Raw genomic sequence first — 24,166 nt, 5'->3', positions numbered from 1 at the left:
TCAATACTTTCCTTAAATTGGAAAAATCTTTCCTCTCCACGCAGCTGCACTAGATTCATTCAGCTCCCCACTACTCTCTCGCTCGCTCGCTTTTGCGGACACATAGACGCACACAAACAGAGACACACACAACACACAACACACAAAGTGACATCACTAGTACTCAGACTGGGTAAAAACAGAATAACTTGGTCTTCGTGAAAAGAAACGATGAACGTGCTCATTTGCATAAGGGCAGGGAAGTGAGATCCCATCACGAGATGTGGGTGGGGCCAGCAAAATCAAAATCCAGCAAAATCAAAATCCACATGTTAATAGCAGGTGTGTGCGGGTGTTCGCCTCTGTCCGTTTGTGTGTAACCAGGATTTCTCAAAAACTCCACAAAGCTCGGTGGAAGGTCGGGCCAAGGAGGAAAACCATTGAAGTTTGCAGCAGATCCAGGATTTTCTTCCTTTAACATTGTGAGATTGGGCATATCTTGACATTTAAGGGACTGATATCCATGAGTGTGTGCAATTTGGTGTAGTTTAATTGAATTCAAGGGGACTGTTGACCCTTCAGCTCTACTGATTTCCATTCTAGTTTTTTCCCCACTGAACAGTTTAATCATTTTTAAATAGCAGCCATTAAAACTATTTGACTATTTTAATTAAATAGTAACTGATCGATTCAATGTGTAACTTTTCCACGACGGGCTAGGAGGCTACTTCGTAAACCGTAAGTTATTTTCCATTCCAGGCCTGTGGAGGCACTAAAGAATGATTCCCATGTACAATATAATGCAATTCAATACAGATTAACACTTACTCTAACAGAGAGATACTCTACTTTGTGAAGCTTAGAGTATGATGTTGTTTACACTCTGCATTTGCTACCTGTTAACACAGACAACTAATTACATGACTACTGGAAATTGAATATCCAGCAATCCTTAGATACTGTTTATTGATCACATGCCACCAGTGGAAAGGAGGTTTAATTAAAGTCCTACGTCAGGCTCACACCCACTCTGCCTCCTCCAACAAAGAATAAGGAATATTTACAGCAGCTAATGTAAGGGCAGCCTTTACTCAGGAGGAGCTGGAACAGAAATGAAAATGAATGAATGTGGTGATGTAGAAATACACCTTTTTTAGTATTGAATATAAACAAGGGCTCAGGAACACTAATGCAACTAGATCATTATGTCAACACATTAAAATGCATGTTTGAAATAAAGGGCTCGGTGGATATACTGTTGTATGTGCTAATGTAAGTGTGACAATGCTGGCAAGAGGCTAAGTGATGCAATCATGCTAACGCTGAAACCTTAACGAGACAATCGCATCTTCCTTTATTTAGTTAAATTGACAAAACAAACACTAAACTAGGAAAATGGCTCATACGTACATTGTATTTTTATAAAGGTTCAATCTTGAGAAAGTCAAAGCGTTATTTATGGTTCCTCAGACATTTAAATGTGGGGGGGGGCTTCCTGTTTTGTAAAGTTTATTCCACCAAACATGACTTGTAAATTCTTGTTCCTGATTGATGTTTTTAATGAGAAGGGGGGGGGGGGGGGGGGACGATTTATAAATGGTTTCGATAGGTTAAATAAATCAACTTCTTTTGATTTCACAGTGTTTGTGAGGTCGAGTGTCTTTCTCCGAGTTTCCTGCATGGGAAATGAAAATGAATAACTCCCCATTCTTAGCAAAGACAGCTGAATGTGAGGTTGACTGTGTGGGTTTCCTCCTGACAATCAAGAAGCCACGGTCTTATCAGTGTTCACAGTGTGGTCCGTGGCGCGGGCCAAAGGGGTTTTCAGACCAGAGGAAACAGATCCCGCTCAGAGGCAGTCTAATGATGTCTGAGGAGGAAGACTGCAGGGAGAGGAAGGACAACGTCCCAACTGATAAGGAGGTTGGAGAGATACTTGAGAGACTCTCCTCCCTTCCTCTCGTTCCCTCCCTTCTGACTCGTCAGGGCTCAAGTATTCACTTCTCACTCATTAGCGGCTGCTGCCCCTCACTCACTGGACCAAAGTGTTTATCCCGTCCTGTCATGACAATGACTAGCACCCTGTTATCAAGGTCTGCCCTAGGTGGGGGATGACAGCTGTGATGAGTTTCCACAGAGGCAGATTACGTGGCTACGTTCAGGGGGGGGGGGGGGGGGGGAGTAGGGCAGCTAATTAGCTGCAGCTCTCAGGACCCGGAGAGGAGGCTGTTTTTCACCGAGACAGGGAAATTCCATAAATGACAGGAATGTGTTGGAAGAGGAGAGGCTGGAATATCTAATACGAGTGGGAGGGAAAGAGAGGTTGACATGGAGCAGCGGGGGGAAAATGGAGGCCAGGAGACAGATCATCCCATAACGTTTATGCAACTGAACTTATCTCATCTCACAGTGCACCTCGTAGATTCTCCTGACATGTGTTAGACGTATCTTTGAAATGGCCTCTTCAGGGGGAGAGAACAGATGTAAGCACCTGTGTGCGGGACTAAATGTACAAGTTCATCTTCTACATGTGAATGTGTTTGGTTCAGTTGTACTGACTAGGTGAAGGACAGGGCTTTCTTTTTATATCTCCCTGAAACGACTCTGTCAGATTTGTACATTTGTATTTCTGTCCTTGCTTTTCTCACTGGTTTGAATTATGCAGAGCTCGGATGGGGAGAAAAAGGTGGCGTCTTGTTTTCCTGTGCACCGCTCACCTTTTGGCAGAATGTGAATCAAAAGGTGTTGCGTGGTTTGCTCATGTTGCCCAAATCAGATCAGGCAACACTCGCAAAGTCCTGATGAGCTTCATGGTTTTAACCTAAGAAGAACTAAGGATATCTTTCTTCCAAAACTTGTGAATACACATCGATACGCATGCAACTGCCTCGTATCTGCTGCATTCACGTTCGCAGCAAAAATCAAATACTAACAACTAGTTTTTTCTGTCGTCCGCTCGATGTTAAAAACATAAATTCCTGTACAGTAATCCCCGGTTTAGCAGCATTTGATGGGGCGCCCCTATCTCACTTCCTGGTCCTTTTCAGTGAACGCAGAGGAAGACAGGGCGATGCATTACATACAGAGTGCGTGTCCTGCTGATAGAGGCCTCTCTCCACACCGAGCTCAGGTGTCGTGTCCTCCATACTTTTCCTCCATCTGCCTGGGCCTCCTCCTTAAGCCCCTCGGAGGGAGTATCAGAGAGTACAGAATTTAACATGTGTCACGCCGGCTTCCATTAAATGTTTTATTGCCCCGGATAAATCCAGATCAGCTGTTTAATGTTGAAAAAGAAAAACATGGGTTCTTATAAAAGTCTTCCACTTCCATGTATCATATTAAAGTCACGAGCCCTGAATAGCAAAAGCAGCCGTTTCTCTCGCTGGCCCTCTGCCAACATGTCTGCCCTTTTCTGGACAGAGATTTGACTGAATCTGGAGTCGCGTGACTTCCTCGTCACCAAATGGAACTCGTTCATTTTATGCACAGAGCGATGTGCATTTTTGGACAATGCATCACTGTGAGAGGTGTGTCCCTATTTCAGCATAATGTGGAAACGGGTTGTGTGCATTAAAGAGTCGAAAGAGAGGCGAGGAATAGAGATATCTAACAGATCTATAGAGCCGCTGTCACGCCGGAGCGCGATAGGAAAAACTTGCTCAATAAGAAAGTGATATTTCAGCAGATGCTCACACACATGCAGGGATGTGTTTATGGGTGTGTGTGTGCGTGTGTGTGTGTGTTTCTGTCACTGTATTGTACGGTGTGTGCCTCTGTGGGTGTTATTGCCGAGGACAGTGCCGAGCAGAGCACAGCTTAATATCTGTGTTTGACATGGAGGCCCATTAATAAGGGTCTGATCCCGGCCCAGTGACAGGACTGCTGACAGAGGAGGATCATGGGGAAGAATCATGCCCTGCTGAGGGAGCCTGGGCTGCAGGTAGACCCATTCTGCCTTCCCCAGGTGTCATTACGGATGCTGGGGAGGGAGCAGAGGAGGCCAGGCCGCTACTGACATCTACATTAATCACCCCTCCACATATCAACCCCCCCTCTCTCCGCACACCGGCGCCCCCCCAGCACCTCCAGCTCCTAATCATCCCCACGCAGAGACCCAGACCCAGTAAGGGGATACTCGGCCATAAAAGATATCCAGCTAAGAGCTCCCCAAATACCACTCTGATCTGATCGTGAGTGATGCCGCTACCTGAACCTCTGACCCGGCACACAATTAAAAACACTTTCCTCTCTCGCTGCCAGAGACTCGGAGGAGAAGCGGCTTCGCTGAAACTACAGAATATGTCCGTGGTGGAATGTGGTGGCGTCTCCAAACCCCCACAGGGCGCGCTGCTGTTTGTACACCCTCCTGATTGTGGCGTAGATATCACCCTCTCCACTCCGGGACCCCCTATTGATCCGCTTTTATCTACATAAAAACCACAACACTGCAGCACTTTGTGTTCACATCGCTTCACTTTGAATTCGAACCACCAGATTCTTAATCTTTAACAGGGGAAATCACAGGACGCAGTAATTAAAGGCTGCAGCGATTCATATAACAGGATTTCTGTCTTTCATTGATTCACAAGCTGCTGTTTAAGATACGAAGTCAGTGGACTTTGGGAATCAACTTGACCGATTGCAGTGGTGTCAGTTGAGAAGTGGATGAGGATGGATTGGGGGGGTCCAGCCCAACAACCCTCCATAATGAATGGCTCCGCCCAGGATTCGTCAATGAGCAGATGTTCTGAGAACAATAATGGGGGAATCATCTGATTGATTATTAGTTTTGATCCAATTAAAGACACATAATTGCACAGATATGTGACAGTAATTGTGGCCTGATTGGTTTGGGACAAAATAAATGATCCGTTACGACATCTGTGGGTGAATTCAAACCAGTCTTTGCAGGGATGGAAACCAAAAAACACAAAGACAGTTTTTATCCTTTGTGTTTTTCATTATATTTTGTTTTCATGTTGTTGACGCAGTTGTTTCCAAACCACTGCTCGTGTTTTGTTTTACCCTCGATGACGTCACACTCAGTCGCGTGTGGTTACACCTCATCTCACACGCGGTCTATTGTCCTAATGAAAGAAGTAATCAACCCAGAAACCCTGTTTGTTGTTAATATCATGAATGTCACCCTAATAAGAGATCTGTGACATTCTCCCGACGGTGGAACGAAGCATAATCTCATATTATAGTCTCCCTGATTTAGCCCCACCATCTCAGTTTCTTATGTGGCGTGCCTTGCCCTGAGTAAACGCAGCCTCCAGTTTAATTAAAATAAATCCACTTTCAGCTAATATTTAGAATGTCACTGCCTCTGCTACAGTCACAGGGATTGGAAGTGGTGAATAAAAGGCTGGGCTCGAAGGAGACGTACACTCTACTTACGTTTCCATCAATGAAGCCACACACTCGGTTGTTTATGTTTGAAGTGGGCTTTTCTTCTTAGTAAATGACCTTTCTCCAATTCTCTTTTCTTTTTCCCCCTCTCTTTTATTTCCCCTCAAACAGTCAGCAACACTGATGACACAATCAATTTCTGCCTTGGCCCTTTGCGTGTTCGTGTGTGTTTGTGATTGTGTTTGTGTGCGTGTGGTTACACACATCTGGTTGAATCTGGGACACTGTGGAGGCCCCGAGAAGACAGCATTTGCATGCAGCTCACAAACGTATCGGGATATGAAGACAAATCACTGAGTCTGGCCGGCTGACAGTGCCGCCCGCCCGCCTGCAGTGGGAGCGGGGCTCGCAAACTTGCAACATGTCACAGTTCCCAGTAAGGCCTTTATAGGGCAGGCTGCAACACGCAGCTCGACAAACAAACCATGAGCAGTCAAAGCTATTATTAACGGCAATAGAAGTGGTTTCCTTTGCCAAAGCCGTTCTGTCATGGTGCTGGCCCCCAGTATGTTTTATTGGGAGAGTATGGTTTCCACAGACACCTTCAGGGCTTCTACTGCCAGATTTGGGAGGCTTTGTTCTTCGGGCGACTTTGATGTAAATCATAAAATGGGGAAATCTGAACCTTCGTGTTTGTGTTCCCGCTGGTGTTGTGTCTGTGAAGGTGGAGAAACAAAGGTGGAGTAACTGGTGAAATTAAAACCTTATGTCATGTTTATCTAGTGTGCTTGTATATACAGATGTGAATTTAACGTTGTGTACGGCTGCTGTATTTGCTTAATGTAAGGTCACAATAAATCAATATACTCTGTGGGGGAATAAGATGGCGGATCAGTTTAGTTGTTTTAAAAGCTCCTTGTCAAAATGATTATTATCAGCAGCTTGAAGTGATACAGTAAGTTCCCCTTACTACATATAATAGTGATTACGTTTTGTTGTCTATTACAATGTGTTGAAATTCCAATTCTCCTGCTGAACACAACAAACAAATTAAAATGATTCCACAATAATGTGTGGCTTCTTTTTGTAAATGTTGCTGTTGCTGTCTCCTCTTATTACACCTCTTGAAATGAGTAGTAGAAAAGCCTTGGGGCACGGATTGCTACGGCTGTCACCAGTAGGGGGAGCTCACAGCTCATTGCTCACCTTGTAATAAACCGTTGGGTGGATATGAACAGGACTGCAGCTGGACAGTGGCGCAGACCACATACACATCCACACGTCCACCTCTATCTCTGCACATCTACATAGACCGGCTGCTGCCTTCTGTGTCTCATTATATTACATATTAGATTCTTCACATAATGATTCCTGTGTGTTTCTGCACCTTTTCCCAGATGAAGACACTTGTAATGCAGAGAAGCCTCCTGGTGTTGGTGCAGGGCCTCGGTCACTCATTCATTGATTTTTGACTGAGATCATATTTACTCTTCCTTTCTACTATTTAGCATTTCCCCACTGTGCATCTTTCATATGCCAAATATGAGGTCTATCGATCATTTTACAAATTACATTTATAATCACACTATGTGCAGTACGGGGCTTTTCCCCCCAAAATGATTGCCTTAACCTTTAATATATTATCATTTGCTCTGATACCTGTTGGCCCTTTTAATATGCCAAATTCGAGATGTGATTTCTCTGGATAGTTTCTGATTTGATTCCCAGTATATTGCTCACGTTGTGTGATAAATAACGGATTGATGTCCTGCACAGATTTATGTGAGGCGATAAAGTAGAAAAGCTAAATGTGTGTAATAAACACTTGGTGTGGATTGTATCATCCAGCTCCACTGCGTCAGTGTTTATCACTTTTTCCTGCGTTACAAACGGTGCAGCTTCGTTTTCTTTATGACTTATTTGGACTCAGCTCCAGACTCTCCTTGACTTCCTTTCCTTTCAGTCTCTCTCTCTCCCCTCCGGCCGCTTCCATCTCCCCTATCCGTCCGCGTTGTGTGTGCGTGTGTGTGTGGATCTCCAGTGTGGCTCCTCAGTGCGTTTTGGGTTGCGAGCTGTGCCGGTTGCGCAGAGGCAGTGCGCTCCTAGCGGCCGCGCTGTTCCCAAAGCAGACAGACAGACAGAGAGAAGAAGGATGTTCAAGTGACTTGTGGCGTGACTGCACTCTTACACGTCTATATTCCCAAGCACAAGGGTCTTCGGGGAGCTGGGTCCCTGTGTAATAAAGCAACTTGTGTGGGGGGGGCGCAGGAGTTGGAGGCTGGTGGTGACCATGTGTTGAACTGGGGAGAAGATTGTGGATTTTTTTAAGGGGGTTGAGAGGTGCCAAAGACGCGTCTCAAGGAACCGAGGGCATGCGGAGAAGTGCATAGCCTGTAGCTGCGTTTGTTTTCCAGCGTGGACTTCAAATCCTCCCCCCCGACTCCCTGTGTGGGCTTCATCCTGCCGGGGAACCGGCGCAGCTTGCGGATGAACCCACCGGACACGCGCGGATAATTTTACGCAAACACGGAGAGTTTGGTTTGACGGGTTTGCTGGATCTTCACAGCCCGAGCAGCTCCGGGTGACCTGCGGTTCAATGGATCCTCTCTGCTTGTGGACATTTAAACTGGCTGCTGTCAGTGAGTGAACCTCCGCGTGCTCACGCCACAGAAACACGGAGCCCACTCGGCTGTCGTTATTTTTTATTTTGGACATATTCTCTTTTTTTGTGCGCTGAGATTGGAGGATTTGCGCGCCCGCCGTGGATGTTTAATATGCTAGTATGGGTCCGCTAGCGTTCATCCTTGTTGGTGGATTACTGTATTTTCAAGCTGATGGTAAGTTTTAAAAACGTTTCTTTGAGTAAACAAACTTCCTACTTGTCTTCAAATGATTAGTTTCTGTTTGGCACAGACTTCAAACACAACCATTGAGACGCCACTCGTCCGCCTCAGCAGTGTCCATCTGTGCGTAATGTGCGTTTATGTTGTTGGAGGGAAGAATATAATATAATATACATTCCATCAATTCACTGGGCTTTGATGATTAAATGATTATTAGCTGCAATCCCGGGTTTATGTTAATAACCTTGTGATTTAAATCCATGTTGCACCTTCTCAGGAGTCTGTGTCTCCTGTTCTCGAAATTGAATTCAAAGTCATATATGAACAAGTAGTTGAATTCAGCTCTTCCATCCACTGCAGCTATTGTCTTTTTGAAGTGTCTGTTAAGAGGTTAAAATCGAGGAGAGAGATTTGTTTTATATTCATATGCAACAAATAGAAGAAGCAGAACAACTCCGGTTTTCTGAGTAATTAACATTTAAAAAATATATATGTTGTAGGATAGTTTATGATTATATACCAAAATGTAATCAGTTAGGGATTTGTTTAGCAATGTTCCTCTGAGAGTAAGATTCTCTAATTCAGTGTGAAGCACAGATCTCTGAGTAGATGGTCAGGTGCTGTTGCACTGGCTACAGGTTCTCTCTCTAGAGGTGGAGGCAGTGTTTTGCTTCAGGATTTTTTTTTGGAATATTGGCAAACAAATCCCACTCGTGTTTGTGTTTCCAGGAAAAACACAAATGTCAGACAAAGTGCTCTCAACACAAGAGAAAGTAGTTTGTTCAGATCGGTGGGCACAAGGAGCTTTACTGGCTTGTAGGTGTTGTGATTCCACACTGTCTCTGCACTGCTGTGGTCATTTGGCTTTTGGGATTTCACTGCTGCACTTGTGCACGTTGGTGTAAGCTGGCTTAAACCCAAACTGGGACAATGCCCCAATCAGTTATTCCCATTTGTTTGATTAAACTTTAATAATGGTGATCTCTGGTGATTGCTGCAGCCAAAAGCTTCGGCTCCTTTTGTCCACTCGACCCCGGAATGCAAAGTCAGCATTTAGAAAAAATAAAATAAAAGAATAATCATTTTACAGGGATTTTTTGGGAATCGTGGTTTAACAGGAAATAAAAAGCACGTCGACTGTAGAGTTAATCTGATGACTTACATTAATCATCGAAATGGGTGGCTGGATGGGTGGGTGGGGGGCTTCTGGGACAGAAATCGTCACTGGGATTGGTCCAACCTGTGACTGGTGGAATGATGGGAGGGGTGTAGACGTAGCACCTTTTTTAAAAAATGCATCCGATTAAATTTCAGTGGCGCTTTTGAGCTGGACACACCTTGAAACACACAAACAATGAGAACCTCATAATGAAAACAAAAAAGAACCACAATACTCCTGACCTGTCACCTCCTGGGGCATTATATCTGCTCAAGGTCGTGAGTGATGAGTCACACTCCGGTTTGCTTTGTGCTGTTTGTACAAGTTAGCAGTACGTAGAGCCCAGGTTGTCTTCACACTGAATGCTGGAGGCTGCAAGGCCCCATTTTTCTTTTTCTTTCACCTGTCAACTCCGGCTTTTGTCCTTCGCAGCTGCGAGTTTTGCTCCTGAGGCCTTTTTAGTTCAATCCTCGTGGCTTCTGTGGTTGGCAAATCCAGTCCTCTGTGTGCAGGGGTTTGGATATTTCTCTTTTTTTATCCTCTTTCTTTTGCAATCTCTGCCGTCTTTCACTGTGCTCAGCCAAACCCACTGGTTGCTAGGCAGTGGCTGATGGCATTGCTGGCTGCCCAGAGGGAGAGGGTGCACATCTCCCTGGGAGCTTTGGATCCTCCCAATAATTTGCCTGTCACCCCCCCCCCCCCCCCCCGACAGTTTTCCTTGCTTCCTCCCCCGCTCCATCCCAGCACAAATTTACCCATCACCCAGCCCTTTTCAGAGGTAATCTGAGGGTCCTTAGAGAGGGAGGGGCTTCCTCTAAGAGTCCACTTAGGCAGACAAAAAGGTCTGGAGTTGTATTCACTGGGCAGCGAAACCGACAAAGCCCAACCTTGTGAATGGCGTCAGTCACTGTTTAGTGTGTTGTGATTAATACCGCTAGTGTGTAAGGCGAGGAGAGAAAAGGTAAGATGGAGACAGAATAGAGGATGAGAAAGTGTGTTGGGTGTTGCCAGGGCTGGGAGAGAGCAAGAGAGCAAGAGAGAGAGAGAGAGAGAGGGGAGGGATGTTGAGACCAAAGAAAACCGGGGTAGCACACTCTTTTAAGAATCAGACTGATTGCAGGAGGAGATATCTCCAGGAATACAACGGTCAGCAGCTGCCTGGTTATCTCTTAAAACTCTGCTCCGCTGCTTGTGAAGCTGGATTAGAGGATGCTTTGCATAGGGACCGTGCACTCCTGACCCGGTGCTATTCTGAGACCTCCTGCATGATTGTGTCTGATGCAGGACCTGGTGACATCACACCCATCCCGGGTGACACACCGAGAGGTGCTGAAACATGCTCCCGACTTTCGGGACTGTCTAATCTGTCTGAAAGGCCGTGGCGACGACCACTCGGGTTGTCCGATGCCTCAGAAAGTGCACAGCCCTCTCTCTATCTCCCTCAGCCAGCAGGGCCGTGGTGTCACCCAGGCTGAGTCTAAAGAAACTGAAAGTCAGAAAGGGCCTGAAGACGCATTACGAGTGTAATCAAATATAAGAGTTGAGAGACAAGTTGTTGAACAGCACGACCTTTTAAAAGCAACTTGGGCATTAGGCTTTATTACCATCGCTCCCTGGAGACTAACAGCTCCGTTGATGGTCATGATTGAATGTGAGTGGTTGGGAGTACTGCCCTATAATGTGAAGTAAAGCCAGATTAAAATAGTCCCAGTGAATGATGAGGCAGGCTGAAGTCATTGTGCGAGAGCCATTCCTGTGTCTCATCCACAAATGTGATTGTTCTGCTCGACTTGGCTGCGTTTAGGCTGCGTTATTGTAATTGCGGTTCATTTGCTGGAATGGGCTCGCTCTAATGATGAACCTTCATCTGAGATCTACAGGAAGCTCCTCTCTGCTGTCTCCCACGGTCTCATCACTGTCACCAAAGCCACTTCCCTCCACATCGAAGGGCACCGCTGTTTATTCTCCGATTAACGTCAAGCATTGAGCGGAGAGTAAAGACAATAACATTCAAGGGGGCGATTGTTAGAGAAAGTGAATCAACAGCGAAGAAAGAAGTAGGGAAATCAGTTTACAGGTCTTTGTGCGAGTGTGATAAGTGTTACTTGACCAATGACATGGGCCTGTCAGCTCCTGTGAGACTTTACCATCCAAGTCTGGTTACTCGGCGGCTCGTGTTTCAGCAGCCGTCAATCCCACACGTTCAGGATCGACTGTGAAACACTGCTCTGTGATCAGTAAAAAAAAAAAAAAAGATTCACAGCTGTTTTAAGTTCTCTGGTCACGCTGGTCAACGCCCTTACTCTTTTTTTTTATAGCGCAGACGAGGGAGAGAGATGGAGAAAGTGCACGTGGCTGATTTTCGCTGCTGCGAGACCGGCAGAATGCAGCGGAGGCAATAAACCACTTCTCCCTGTTTTACCTCCGCTTTATTAAGCATCAGCCAAGCATACCCCTGACATTTACAGAGCAGAAAAAAGGTCTAATGCCTCAATGTTTCTGCCCAGGGAAACAAAGACAAAGGAGGATTAGAGAACAAACAGGAAAAGATGGCGGTTTAATGCTAACAGCCATATTGCACATAAATATACTATATATATATATATATATATATAGTATATATATTTAATCCTGCATGATTAATATTTCCAAACTTCCTTAACCCCATCCTCCTCTTCCTCACATACACACACATATTATCTCTGTGTCAGTTGTCGGTGTGCATGAGGGTGGAATTCAAACACCGAGGGGCAGTTGTGCACCTGCGATGGCGGTACAGTGGGAGTATGTGTGGAGTCAGGGGTGGGGGGGGGAGGGGAGGGGGAGGAGTGAAATGATGAATTGAGCCTGCTGACTCCAAGCGATGAGGGACTTCACCTGTCCCACACACCTGTACTTACAGAATACACACCTGTGCTCGCCCTCCCGGGCCCCGATACACAGAGATAATCCTCTCTCTATTCTCCCACCGCCTCTTGTTTCCCAAACAGGCGACGGTGAATTTCAGGCCAACAGCAAAGAATTCCTCTCATGCAACCGCTGATGATGAGATGATAGTGAACAAATCCTTATCCATCAGCCTGCAAACACCCAGCCTGCAGTTAAAATGCAAACTGCCTGGGTGTGGGACAGATTACTCAGTTACAGTCTGAATGCGATAACAAAACAAAACCCGATTATTCAAAGCGCACGCCTATATGCAGACAGGAAGTCAGGAAGGAGCAGAACACGAGTCTGTGAGTCCTTAAACTCACTGATTCGCCTTTAACAGTGTTTTCATGTTTCATGCTGCACTGGAGCAGGTTCTGAGGAAGCGTCTAATTACTCTGTATCTCGTCGCCCTCACTTTGCCCTCTGGTCGGCTGTTTCGCAACAACCTTCAGATAGAGAAAGGCGGAATGTCAAGGTTGATTTACTCACATACAAACATGCAACTCCGGTAATTATACATAATCATCAGCGTTAGACCGCACACGCATTGAAAGCATACACAGATGCATTAAAACCAATGCAGGCGTCCATGCATGCACTCTGGTGGCATCAAGCATTTATGTTTCAGAAGAAGAGAGTGAGGAGACATTAATGCACATGAGCTAAATGTGCTGTATTAATACACAGCAAATACCCACTTCAATTTATTATCAGTAAATTTACCACCACATTCCTGCTTGTTTTTCTTCCCTGTGTTTTCACTCAGTAACAAACCTTCTTGTTTGTCATTGTCGAGCGTTAGCGTGACAGTTGTACCTGAGCAGAGTGTCTCACCAGTGTCTTGAGAGATGAGGTCAGGCCTGGTGATAAAAATGCATGAGCTGTTTCTCAGTGGGAGACACGTGAAGATGGGCAGGCAGAGCACAACACTCGAGCACACATCCGTCACACACAGCAGCTGTCCGCTGGCGGGGCCGCCGAATGCGTGTCTTGTTCCACCATCTCCGTCCTGCAGAGCGGTCTGCGGATCACTCGGCCATGACAGCCCGGTGCCTTTGTCTTCCCCCGTAACATACTGGGGAATCGTAAACTAAGGAATTGCATAAACTCCAACCTACACACTATCACTGTAACCAAACCATAGACTGTTGATGAAAGTACAAGTCGACTCTGGGTCCGGAGAGTGAGGCCAATATGGAATTTACAGAAACCCGCATTCTGTTATGAACCAGCAGAGGGCGACTCCATCGGTTGCAAAAATAAGTCAGGTTCTGTAGAAATATAGAAATTATACTTATCTCAACATTTTTATGTCGTGTATATGTTCTCAGTCATTTCTAGTCATTTTTCAAATGTGGTTCTATTTATAATATAATGGTCAATAGCATTTAGGGCAAGGAAGCCGTGTGTTTTACAACTAGCATCGTCAGACGGGTGCAGGTGTAGCTTTATAACATAATTGCAAAGTATGTATAATGATGGTATACACAATGTGCTGTCTGTACCTCTTTGTCGTCTTGACTGTGGTACATTTGAAAACATCTAGACACATAGTTATTTCCCTGGTAGTTTTTGTCCAGATAGTCTGTGTGTAAGCAGATTGCTATGCTTTGATATGTAATATGCAAAACTATGCAAAAATGACAGTTGGAATATGATCCCACTCTTACAGACATAATCATTTGTTAGTTGTGTGTGTCAGTGTTGTGGGAATCTGTTCTTGTTGTTTTCCTCCTGAGAAAAGTGGCGACACCACACTGTTGCCCGAGCCACCGTGACCCGGGGTGAGGTTATTTACTGCATGGAATGGCTCCTGGTGAGACCGGCTTTGTGGCTGGAGTCTCCGGGTGAAACATGGCACAAGCCAAGTGTCACACCCATTGTGGCAGAGAGGGAAAAAAAACGACTTAATCGCATCCTTGAACGTTTGAACTCACCAGGTTCACTTCCCGGGGGTTGATGAATTTTTCGGAGGGCTCGCTCCCGGGCATTCGTCAGCGAGAGACACAGCGACAACCGGCCAGCGGTGGAATTATGAAACTAAGTGATTGTATGTGCGATTGGTTTTCTGAGCACTATTCATAACCATCACGGCCCCGTTGTTTGTTTTGTGTTGGCATGGCTATACGGGCCTGAGTAAATGTAATAAGACCTTCCTTCACATACTGCTGCCCCCCCCTGACCCTGTAGCCCTCGGCAAGACCAGATGAAGTGTCCCCTGGAATAGAAATTTAATAAATCTCATCATGACTTGTTATGCTGCACCCTAAAAAGTCCATCACTCAGATAGTCTGTGATTACAGTTCTTATTCCTCATGTTCACCTGCGGGGCCGAGGGCCGCTGGAGGGGCTGGAGGGGCTGGAGGGGCTGGAGGGGCTGGAGGGGCTGGAGGAGCTGGAGGGGCTGGAGGGGCTGGAGGGGCTGGAGGGGCTGGAGGGGCTGGAGGAGCTGGAGGGGCTGGATTTAGCGACTGCCCTCATTGACATGCAAGGACACTGCGATGTGTTCACTACAGGTCGGCACCCGCAGCACACCTCCAATTATCCACTCATCTCTCAGTACAGTGTGTCATAGACACCTGAAGGCCCCCACCCTCCACCCTCCACCCTCCACCCTCCACCCTCCACCCAACCCCACTCCTTTGACTTCATTTCTGAAGCAATAAAGCACTTATTTATTCCCCCCCCCTGTTCAATCTGTAGGGGCAGCTCAGCAATGCAGGTAAAGAGATTACAATGCTTGAGGGAGAATCAATTGATGCCATTCATTTCATTGCAGTTCCCCCGGTAGGAACTGTCAGAGTGGCCCATGCTTGAATGTATAGGGGATTGGTGTTTGGATGTTTGAGCCCAGCTGCGTCAACAATCACACACACTCTCTCACACACACACACACACAAACACACACACACACACGCACACGCACACACACACACACACACACACAAACACACCTTGGGAACATCAACATAAACTCCCTTATCTGATTTTATAGAAAAGTACCTGCTGTACCACACCACAGCTCTCTGCAGATGACCAGTGCTTGACTGGAGCAAGTGGATGTTAACTAATCTTTATGGCTCCTCCACAATACAGGACAAGGAAAGGCCGACTATTAATCATTTAACTCACCTCTTTAAGTTTTATCACTTGGTCTGGGATCTGAGTCGTTGATTTTCAACACACACGCACTTATTTTTAATATCAAGGCTGCAGCCGGAGTGCAAAGCAGAGGCAGGCGAGCACATGGGGTGTAGCAGGGGAAGAGCGAGGGATGAAGGAGGTGGGGGGGCGCAGCAGGCTACATGCTTGAGTGGACCTGGCATCGGAAATCATTTAATCTGCATCACAAAATTCAGTGTCCCCACCGGTCGCCCGACGGTCCCACAGAGCCGGTGCTGCACTCCTTCCACTAATCAGCTGTTTGTCCAGAGCAAACAGAACCCTTATCAGCACATTAAACTTCATCATAAGCAGAACCCAAACTGTTCTCACGTCTTCCTTCCTCTCCCTCCCTGTGTCTCTCTCGTTTCCCCTTCAGTGATCTCTCCTCCTCTGCAGCGAGCAATGTGCATCAGGCCGTTTGCAGCAATATCAGATACTCTGTTTCCCACAGTTATCTATTTATATATTCCAACAGCAAGGGGGAGAGAGGGCAAATACACAGATGCAGAGTCAATACGACCCCACTACGCCACTGCCCGAAATATACACCCGGTGTGGAATTCAATCTAATGTTTGTCGGAGGCAGGCATGGATGCAGCGCGAGGTTGGGAGCAGCTCCTAGAATTACCCTTGTGTTTGCTTTCAGAGTATAGATCTTAGCAGGAGAGGGGCGGGTGGGGGTGGGGGGGCTGTAAGCAGGGCACTGAGCTGGAACAGAGCCCATCATGTGAGCCCGCTAGCTGGCTAGCTCAGACTTCCTCCCTCTCCTGCAATAGAAGATGAAGCGGAAGAATCTGTGAACGCCCTTCACTTCACTCTCTGTGTCTTCTCTGTTTTTTGGTGTGTATCCGAGGCTGTACCCTGTGGCTGAGCTCGGGATACTCTCCAGCTGATACAGTAGGTTGTCTTTAGTGACACCTCACCGAGATGAGCTGTGTGTCTGGTGCTGAGGGGGGGGCAGGCACTGACAGCCCCGCCATAAAGAAGATAAATCTCGGCTGCAGAGCGGGCTGCTCGCGGGTGTCATGGCGGGGCCAGTGCAGAGGCGTGCACGGCCAGTAACATCATCCCATCGCTACCCCCGGTTCCCCCAGCCGCTCTCTCCCATTTCCCCTCTGATGACATGACGGATATGACTCCGTCACCCTCACAGCGAGGCGAGGACATAACAGGACAGGGAGCAAGTGAAGGAGACGGAGAGATATTGGAAAGGGGGGAGGCCGAGACACGTAGAGAGAAAGAGATGGAGTGGCAGAGGTTGAGGAGAAACGAGAGGCAGGGGGAGAATACATTTCAGGATGGACAACATAGATCTCATGCATAATTCATTCCTTCTGAAATTTCTTTGAGGTTTTCATTTTTTTTTCTCTTTTGGTATTCACTGAGCTCACTGGGCTTCAGCACTTTCTGCCTGAAATGCCTCCACCGCCTCCCTCCTCACATTACAGTTCTACTGAGTCCCGGCCTGGACCTTGTTTTTTTTTTTCATGTTTGATGTTTTATGGAGCCTCAGCGACTGGAACTTTTTTTTTTGCCTTGGTCTATAAGGTTGCTGTTGGTTACCTGTGATCAGCACACATGTCTGTTGGCCCGAATAACTAATATCTCTTTGGGGAGCCCTTCCTTTTATGCTCGGGCTGAGACTGGTGTGGGTATTGATTCGGCTGGTGGGCTGGTGGGCTGGGATTTCTCCCGGGAGCTAATAAAAATAATTACAAAAAGATCATCAAAGGGCTGACCTTCTGTTGCACACATGAATAAATCTGTGACAAAGATAATAGAAAAAAATAATACAATTCTATGTGTGTGGTCAGTTGAATCTAAGGAAGCGTGAGCTGCTGTTGCTTCATCCTGGGTTTGAACATCAAATTCGATGTATATATTTGACGTTTCTATGCCTTTAGTTAAATTCCAGTGACAAATGTGAAGGGATTCGTTGGAAGATGGAAAAGACACAAAAGAGGGAGGAAGCACTGGACATTTCTTGGACAGCAGCATTACAAAGTAGCATCCGATTTCAGTGAAGCTGACATAAGTAGCCTGAAAGAAAAGGCCGAGAAGGATCAGCTTCCACCTCAGTAATCCCTCTCTCCGATTTCACTCTCTGTCTGCACGCTTGTTTGTTTGTTCTCCGGTCCCCGCTCTCCTCCAGGACGGGGATGACTTCACAGCAGTGGTGAAAAGTAATGGTGGTGTTATCGCAGACAGGGGAAAACGCAGCGTTTTGATTGGAGCGTGTGCCCCGAGACCCAGTGAAGTGCACTCGCCTCAGCTCAGAGAGCACTTGATTGCACAGCGCCAATGATCGCATTAAAAGGGCAACAGAAAGCCCATTTACCGTAAAGAGAGTGAGAGCGGGGGCCCGATAGGAAGCTGAAAATTGACTTTCGCTTCTGTGAGAAGCTTAATCTGATGGCGGCCCGCTGCCTTCCTGGACATCACACATTGAGGGTCAAATTTGAGCCACAGAAAGAAACAAGAAAAGACATATAACAGTCAAATAGGGTTTACATGTTGAGGTTTTCCAATATCCAGATTGATGAGCATCTTTCTAAACATACTCGGTGGCATATGGGGGTGCTTTTAACCTTTTCTACCTCTACACCCGACTGCCCTCCTCTCAGGAAGCACACTGACCAGTCCCCTGCTCCCGCCTTCACCTCTTCTGGCAGTGAAAGGACAATTGTAGAGGCATCTGCTGTGTTCATTTTTAACAGGAAAGAGGAGAGCAGATGGAGACTCAAGGTTTAAGTGATTAGAGGGCACTAGATTGGAATACAAATTGGATTTAAAGAAATTACACTGATATAAATCAAATGGAGTCACCGTAGTTTGGTGCTGTGCATGCGCCCCGGCCTCGGTGGAGAGCCACCACAGGGCCGCTGGATTATGGGGGAAGCAGATGCTCCGGTAAGATAAGAATAAATATGCATTTGACACTGAGCGAGATGGGGGTCTCTTCATGTCTGTCCTTTATCTTGCCCCTCCATTTATCAATGTCACGGTGTTAATTACTCCTTCATTTATGAAGTCACTTCCTGCCAGAATACTAACTTGCCCCTGTGCCCTGTGGCCCTGGCTCTGAGCGGGGGACTGGCTAATTTACCGACTTTGGGTGAAAGACGTTGGTTAGAATCTTGCCAGATACTGGAGGGTTCTGTTCGACAACCAATAGGTCATCTTCCGTTCTCCACATAATGCCAATGAGATTAGATCAGGGACTGCAGGACCAGGATATCAGCACCCCCCCGACTACAAACCCTTGTCTGTGTCCCCACTTAGTGCAAGACACCGGGGCTGATGACTAATCAATGACAGGGAAATGGAGGGAATTAGCCCAAATTAGGAAGAGGAGAGAATAGACTGCCTCCTGTTCTGGGGTCAATATGCTACTGTCTGAAGCCTGACCCCTGTTAATTTAAACAGTGGACTAGTGCACATTTACTCCGTTTAAATGCATTTGTTTGCATGTGCGGTTGTGTGTCGGTGTGAACAGACACATTCCCCACACACAGAGTCTTTGAAGTGTATTTTGTGCTGATCAGTGGGATTGTACCTGCGTCTGTCCTTTTGCCCGCAGAAAAGCGCGTGGCACAGCTTGTCCCGGTTTCCCCCGGGACATGCGAGTATGAGGGGTAGTGGAACATGTGCAGACCAAGCCCAACAAAGACCTGGACCCTTCCTCTACTTCTCCCTCCATCTCGTGCTGAAATTAGCACTTACATAAGCACAAAGGCCTTCGTGGTGCACTGCTCCTCTGTACGGCTCCGTGCTATTACCCGACTGCTCCCCACCGCACCGCCCCGGGCAAGGGCACAGTCATCAACTCAGCTCAATCACATGCACACCTGCAACAACTCATTTTGAGACAAAAAGAGTCCAGTGCTGCACTTAATATAAGCGGCTTGTTAATGACTGAGTCAGGGTTATTGATGATGGGTATTGAGTGCGGTTCAAAAGAGAGAAGATGAAGAAAGAGCTGTTGGAAAAACTTTTCCTCATTCCCCATTCCCTTTGCTGTGTCCCTTCTTGTTTGATGCTGGATCAAACTCTTTGATTGTTGCATGGTTCCCATGGCCTGTGTGATGTAAATGTGTTGCTAACAGCATCTTATCACCGCGGTTAAGACCCGGTCACAGTCGCACAGCGCACTCTGACTTGGGGGAGCATTATCTTGACTGCCAGATCCCCAGACCTCACCCACTGCACGCCCTAATGAAAAGGAGTGGGCCGGGGTGTTCAGCCACCAGGGGATTAGCATTTGACATCCGTCTGGACCCCGCCATTCATATTCACATCACATGTGTACTTCCACAACAGTGGACTCGTACTTGTTTGCACCCCACTGAAAGCCAAATATGTAATTTACGCTTGTGTAAAGGTCAGATGTTAGCCAACTGTATGCGTTCATTCTCTGTTCACTCATGGGCCCAATTACCCACAAGCCCTTGCACATAGGAGAGGCCAGATGGCTGCTTTTTGGCTGGCCTGAAATGCTAATTAAAGGCTTCAATATATGTGTTTCACATGGTTCTTAACCAAGAGAAACCTAAATAGCTGCAGAGCAATCTGTCCAGTCTTCATCTCCAGTGTGAGTTCCTCTGCTTTTACACCTTGATTTGAATAAATGTTGAATTCTAATTATCTTCATAAGTTTGGTCCAGTTCTTGCAGATTCTTGTGCTGTTTTGTGGTTTCCTCCATCTGTGCAGTTGCTGCGTTTGCATTGCTTCATGTTCAGTGGAGTTGTTGCTCGATGGAGATGCTCTGTTATTCTTGTCCTTCACAGAACACATTGTTAACTTTAAAGATGTGCTTAAGCACAAGATGCTGCTCAGTACTTCTAAGCTGCGTTTTTAAATCAAAATGCACACGTGGCAGAATCATCTTCTCAGGAGAACACGTCTTGGACAGCAGTTTTCCTCGGAGGCGAGCAGATCATTAGATAGGAAAACACTTTGAAGTGGAAAAGTAGTCGGCTACTTAATTCCTGTTTTTTTTTTAAAGCTTTGTTTTATCAACCTCAATATCACAGATTTGCCTCAAGTGTCTTTGCTATCATCTGTACATATTCTTTCACCCTCTATCCTGAGGTTATTTAGTTACTCTTTATTTATTTAGCCGTTCAATGACATACTTCACATTCTGCTGTGTGTTAGCTTCATCGCAGCCACATCCTGTATATCCAGCTCCAGATGTCTTCTGAAGCTAAATGGTTCACTTAATGAACTTGTTGTTGTTAAGTGTGTTTATTCATTCAACCACTACCTTTCCTTTGTGTTCAAGGAAGATTTTTTTTTAGCTTGAGAATGTTTGATTTAAATAATCAAACAGAAAACCAGCCCTTTCCTCTGTGCACCGTTCCACTGTTCTTAATTACACGTCTTCTTTTTCCTCCAGGATCCCGTCTGCGCCAGGAGGACTCCTCACCCCGGATTGTGGAGCACCCCTCTGACCTGATCGTCTCCAAGGGGGAGCCCGCCACCCTCAACTGTAAAGCAGAGGGGCGGCCGACCCCGACGGTGGAGTGGTACAAGGATGGAGAGCGAGTGGAGACGGACAAAGACGACTCGCGCTCCCACCGCATGCTGCTGCCCAGCGGCTCGCTCTTCTTCCTGCGGATCGTTCACGGACGACGGAGCAAACCGGATGAGGGGGCCTATATCTGCGTGGCACGGAACTACCTGGGAGAAGCTGTCAGCCGCAATGCATCTTTGGAAGTAGCATGTGAGTCAGGACTTTGTTTTATTTTTCTCGTTGCTGTGCTGTTGAAATAATGTTTGCTCACATGATTTATAAGTAATTTGACTGGACGTCACAAAGCCTCAAATTTGCTGCTTCCAGAAAATGGAAAGACTCAATATAGAAAGACATATATATATATATATATATATATATATATATATATATATAATGTAATATTCAAGCATGTCCTTGTTCTTTCTTTTCGATTAATACATGATGGGAAATGATATTGGCTGTAGATTGACAGCAAACAAATCAAGATTTGATTTGAGGCAGCACTATTTTTAGAGTTGATTGCATCTTGCTTTCTGTGTTGGAAAACACGCTGATCATTTCCTGTCGGCCTGAGAGGGAAAGTCATCCTCCTCTGCTGATGATGTTTTCCACCACATATTTAAATTAGATTCCATATAGTCTCAAGGCAGTTGTATTGATTTTATCTGCAGATCTTTGTGTTTCATAAAGCTACACAGTCAGCCTGCATGGGATGCTGGAGCAGACAGGGGCTCTCTCACAGGTGGGTGGGGGTGGAACGACAGACAGTGATCAAAGTCCTGATGGACATGTGGCCCAGGCTGCCTGGACGGTGGTGGTGAGCACTGACAGGCAGAACCTGAGATGCAGCTCAAATTACCTTTGAAGATGAGCCTCCCCCCCAGCAGGCTCAGGCTGGGCTTCCTATGGAGCGGCTCCCAGGGGCCTCAAACTGCCCAGGAAGTGGAGTGGAAAGTCTCCTTGTCCGTCTGTTGTTGTAACTGGCAGTGCTTTTAGTTGTATAGCCCTGTGTTTCAAACAGGGGTTTCCTCTGTAATGTGTGTTTTTTGGATGCTTTGTGATTTGTGTAATTAGTCATGGTATTGAGGACTTTGAGATCTTGAGATGTTTACTCTAGGGTTAGCATCTTCTATTTATCTTCTTGCAAAATGCTAATCCTTCATTCTCTTTAGTTGGCATAATACAAGCCAACCTTTTGTTTATTTAACATTTGGAAATGAGAACAGCAGAGACAGGAAGAACAATATCTTCCACATTATAAACATACAGTGCAATTGGGTCTAAGATGAGGAAACGGTAATAGGACGAGTAGTTGGTTTGTGACTGGGGAAATGGACTGTGCGTTGGGGGAGGAGAAGGAGGAGTAGAGGGGTTGGTCCCCTGCCTTCCCAAGGGCCATCCAGCAGCCCCCGTGCAGGTGCTAACTGTGTGACAGCAGCTTGATCTATCGATTGCTTGTAAGAGGGTTCTCCTAGTCTAAATGAAAATTCATGAAAAATTGATGAAGTCTACAGATTATTAGATTTTTCCCTCCTCACACCGTTTCTTCACCTTTCTTCTCAGTATTCTCCCTCTCCTGTGTAATGCGAGTTGAGCGGCAGACGGGGGTTGAATGGAGGCATTGAGTAGTCGCATGGCTTAAAGGTGAGGGGTGAGAGGTCAGGAGACGAGGGGGGGCTCAGGAGGCGCTAGCAAGGTGAAGAAATAAGAGCAGACAAATGATCGGTAATAACAGTGATACTGGGTCTGAGGGGGAGACATGTTCAGGATTAATATACATTTGGTATTTTATTACCAATCGCACTAAATGAGTTCCACTATTGTTCTTCACCGACACAGAATAGTAGAGAATATCACAGCCAGCCATTATCCTCTTTTGGAATACCATTGCCACCAGAGGGAAACCAAACTTAGGCTAACTCCTCATCTACATTTAATTGTTTGTCTAAGTGTTGTCCCCTCATCCAGTTCTTTTGCAGGATGAACTAACATTGGCACTAACCCTCACACAGTTTTGTTCATTTCAACCTGATCGGACCCAGCTTGGGGAACCAGCCTCTAAACAGAGATCCCACTGCATTGAGAAGACCTCTCATTATCCCAGATTTGCTCGTTAACTCTGAACCAATCAAAGCTGGCATGAGTGTGCTATTTTCCAATTTTTATAGAAGCATGTCGGCCCACCAGAATCACAGGAAATGACAAGTAATGCATCAACCCCACCATGCTGGCTCTGCCTGTTTCACACAGATGTTGATCTGCCTCTGTAGCTACCTCTGCTGTCGACATTAAGGAAAAACGATTCCCTCCATTCCACGTTTGTAGCGTTTGAGGCAGAATAACATTGCAACATGGAACAGGCTTAATAAAAAGTTGTGTTGATTGTGATGAATCGTGGGTGTAGTGTCGCTGGGTCAAGTGCAGTTCAACCGGGACAGTCGCCACACTACTGGATCATGAGGTGCAATGAAGTTTTATCATCATTTTTTAATATCAACTGTTTTATCATGAACTCATCAGAGTCCTCGAAAGAGCTTCACACAAAGTGGAGGAGGTGGACAGATGGAAAGGAGTTTAAATTATGTTCGTAATGACTTCTTCTTTAATTTAATGACTTGCTGCAATTTTAATGACAAGTTCTATTTGGTAGGGGATGTCCTGAAGCTGATCTGCAGGATTCATATCTAAGGGAATCAAGTGTCTGGTCTCGGGGAATCGAAATGAGTAGAATCGGTGCAGTCTAATTGGGATTTAACACCTCAAATAGAATGCAGTGATGATCATAACTCTTACATGAATAGCATTCAAATATTCTCCTCTGCAGCATGTTTGTCTTTTGAGTATTTCATCATAGACTCAAAGGGACATTTCATTGAGTCCATGTCTGGTTTGTTTTCGGGCCTTTCAGCTTCCAGCCAGGTTTTCGGGGGGGCTAGGGAGGCAGAATGAGGGGGGCTGCCAAATCCCCGAGCGCCGGCTTACCGCAGTGATTAGCCTTATCAGGTCTTGACATCCGTCTAGCGATTGTAATGCGAAAAGCTAATCTCACAAGAAGAAGCTACATGTAAATCTATAACCATGTTGAACTGGGTTTGTGTTTATGATATGTCTCTCTCTCCCCCTCCGGCTTCTGCCTCCCTTTTCTCCCTCCCTCCTATCGAACACACCTTTGCCCCCCCTTCCGTTCACGAGTGGTTGAGCAGGACCCCGGCGAGATA

At 46.2% G+C, this 24,166-nt stretch overlaps 1 protein-coding gene across 1 annotated transcript in view; it reads left to right on the top strand.

Moving 5' to 3' along the window:
- The first annotated feature begins 7,450 nt into the window (after positions 1–7,450).
- LOC133951869 (roundabout homolog 2-like) overlaps positions 7,451–24,166 on the top strand; it is a 153,194-nt gene continuing 136,478 nt past the window's right edge. Inside the window, 2 exon segments of the mRNA XM_062386094.1 lie at positions 7,451–8,168; positions 20,829–21,155. Of these exon segments, the coding sequence (XP_062242078.1) occupies positions 8,114–8,168; positions 20,829–21,155 (382 nt within the window). The 5' untranslated portion in view covers positions 7,451–8,113.

Source organism: Platichthys flesus, chromosome 4 (assembly GCF_949316205.1).
Source record: "Platichthys flesus chromosome 4, fPlaFle2.1, whole genome shotgun sequence".
NCBI classification, from domain to species: Eukaryota; Metazoa; Chordata; class Actinopteri; order Pleuronectiformes; family Pleuronectidae; genus Platichthys; species Platichthys flesus.
Note: the sequence above shows the minus strand (reverse complement) of the source record. Positions and strands in the feature narration are given on the sequence as shown.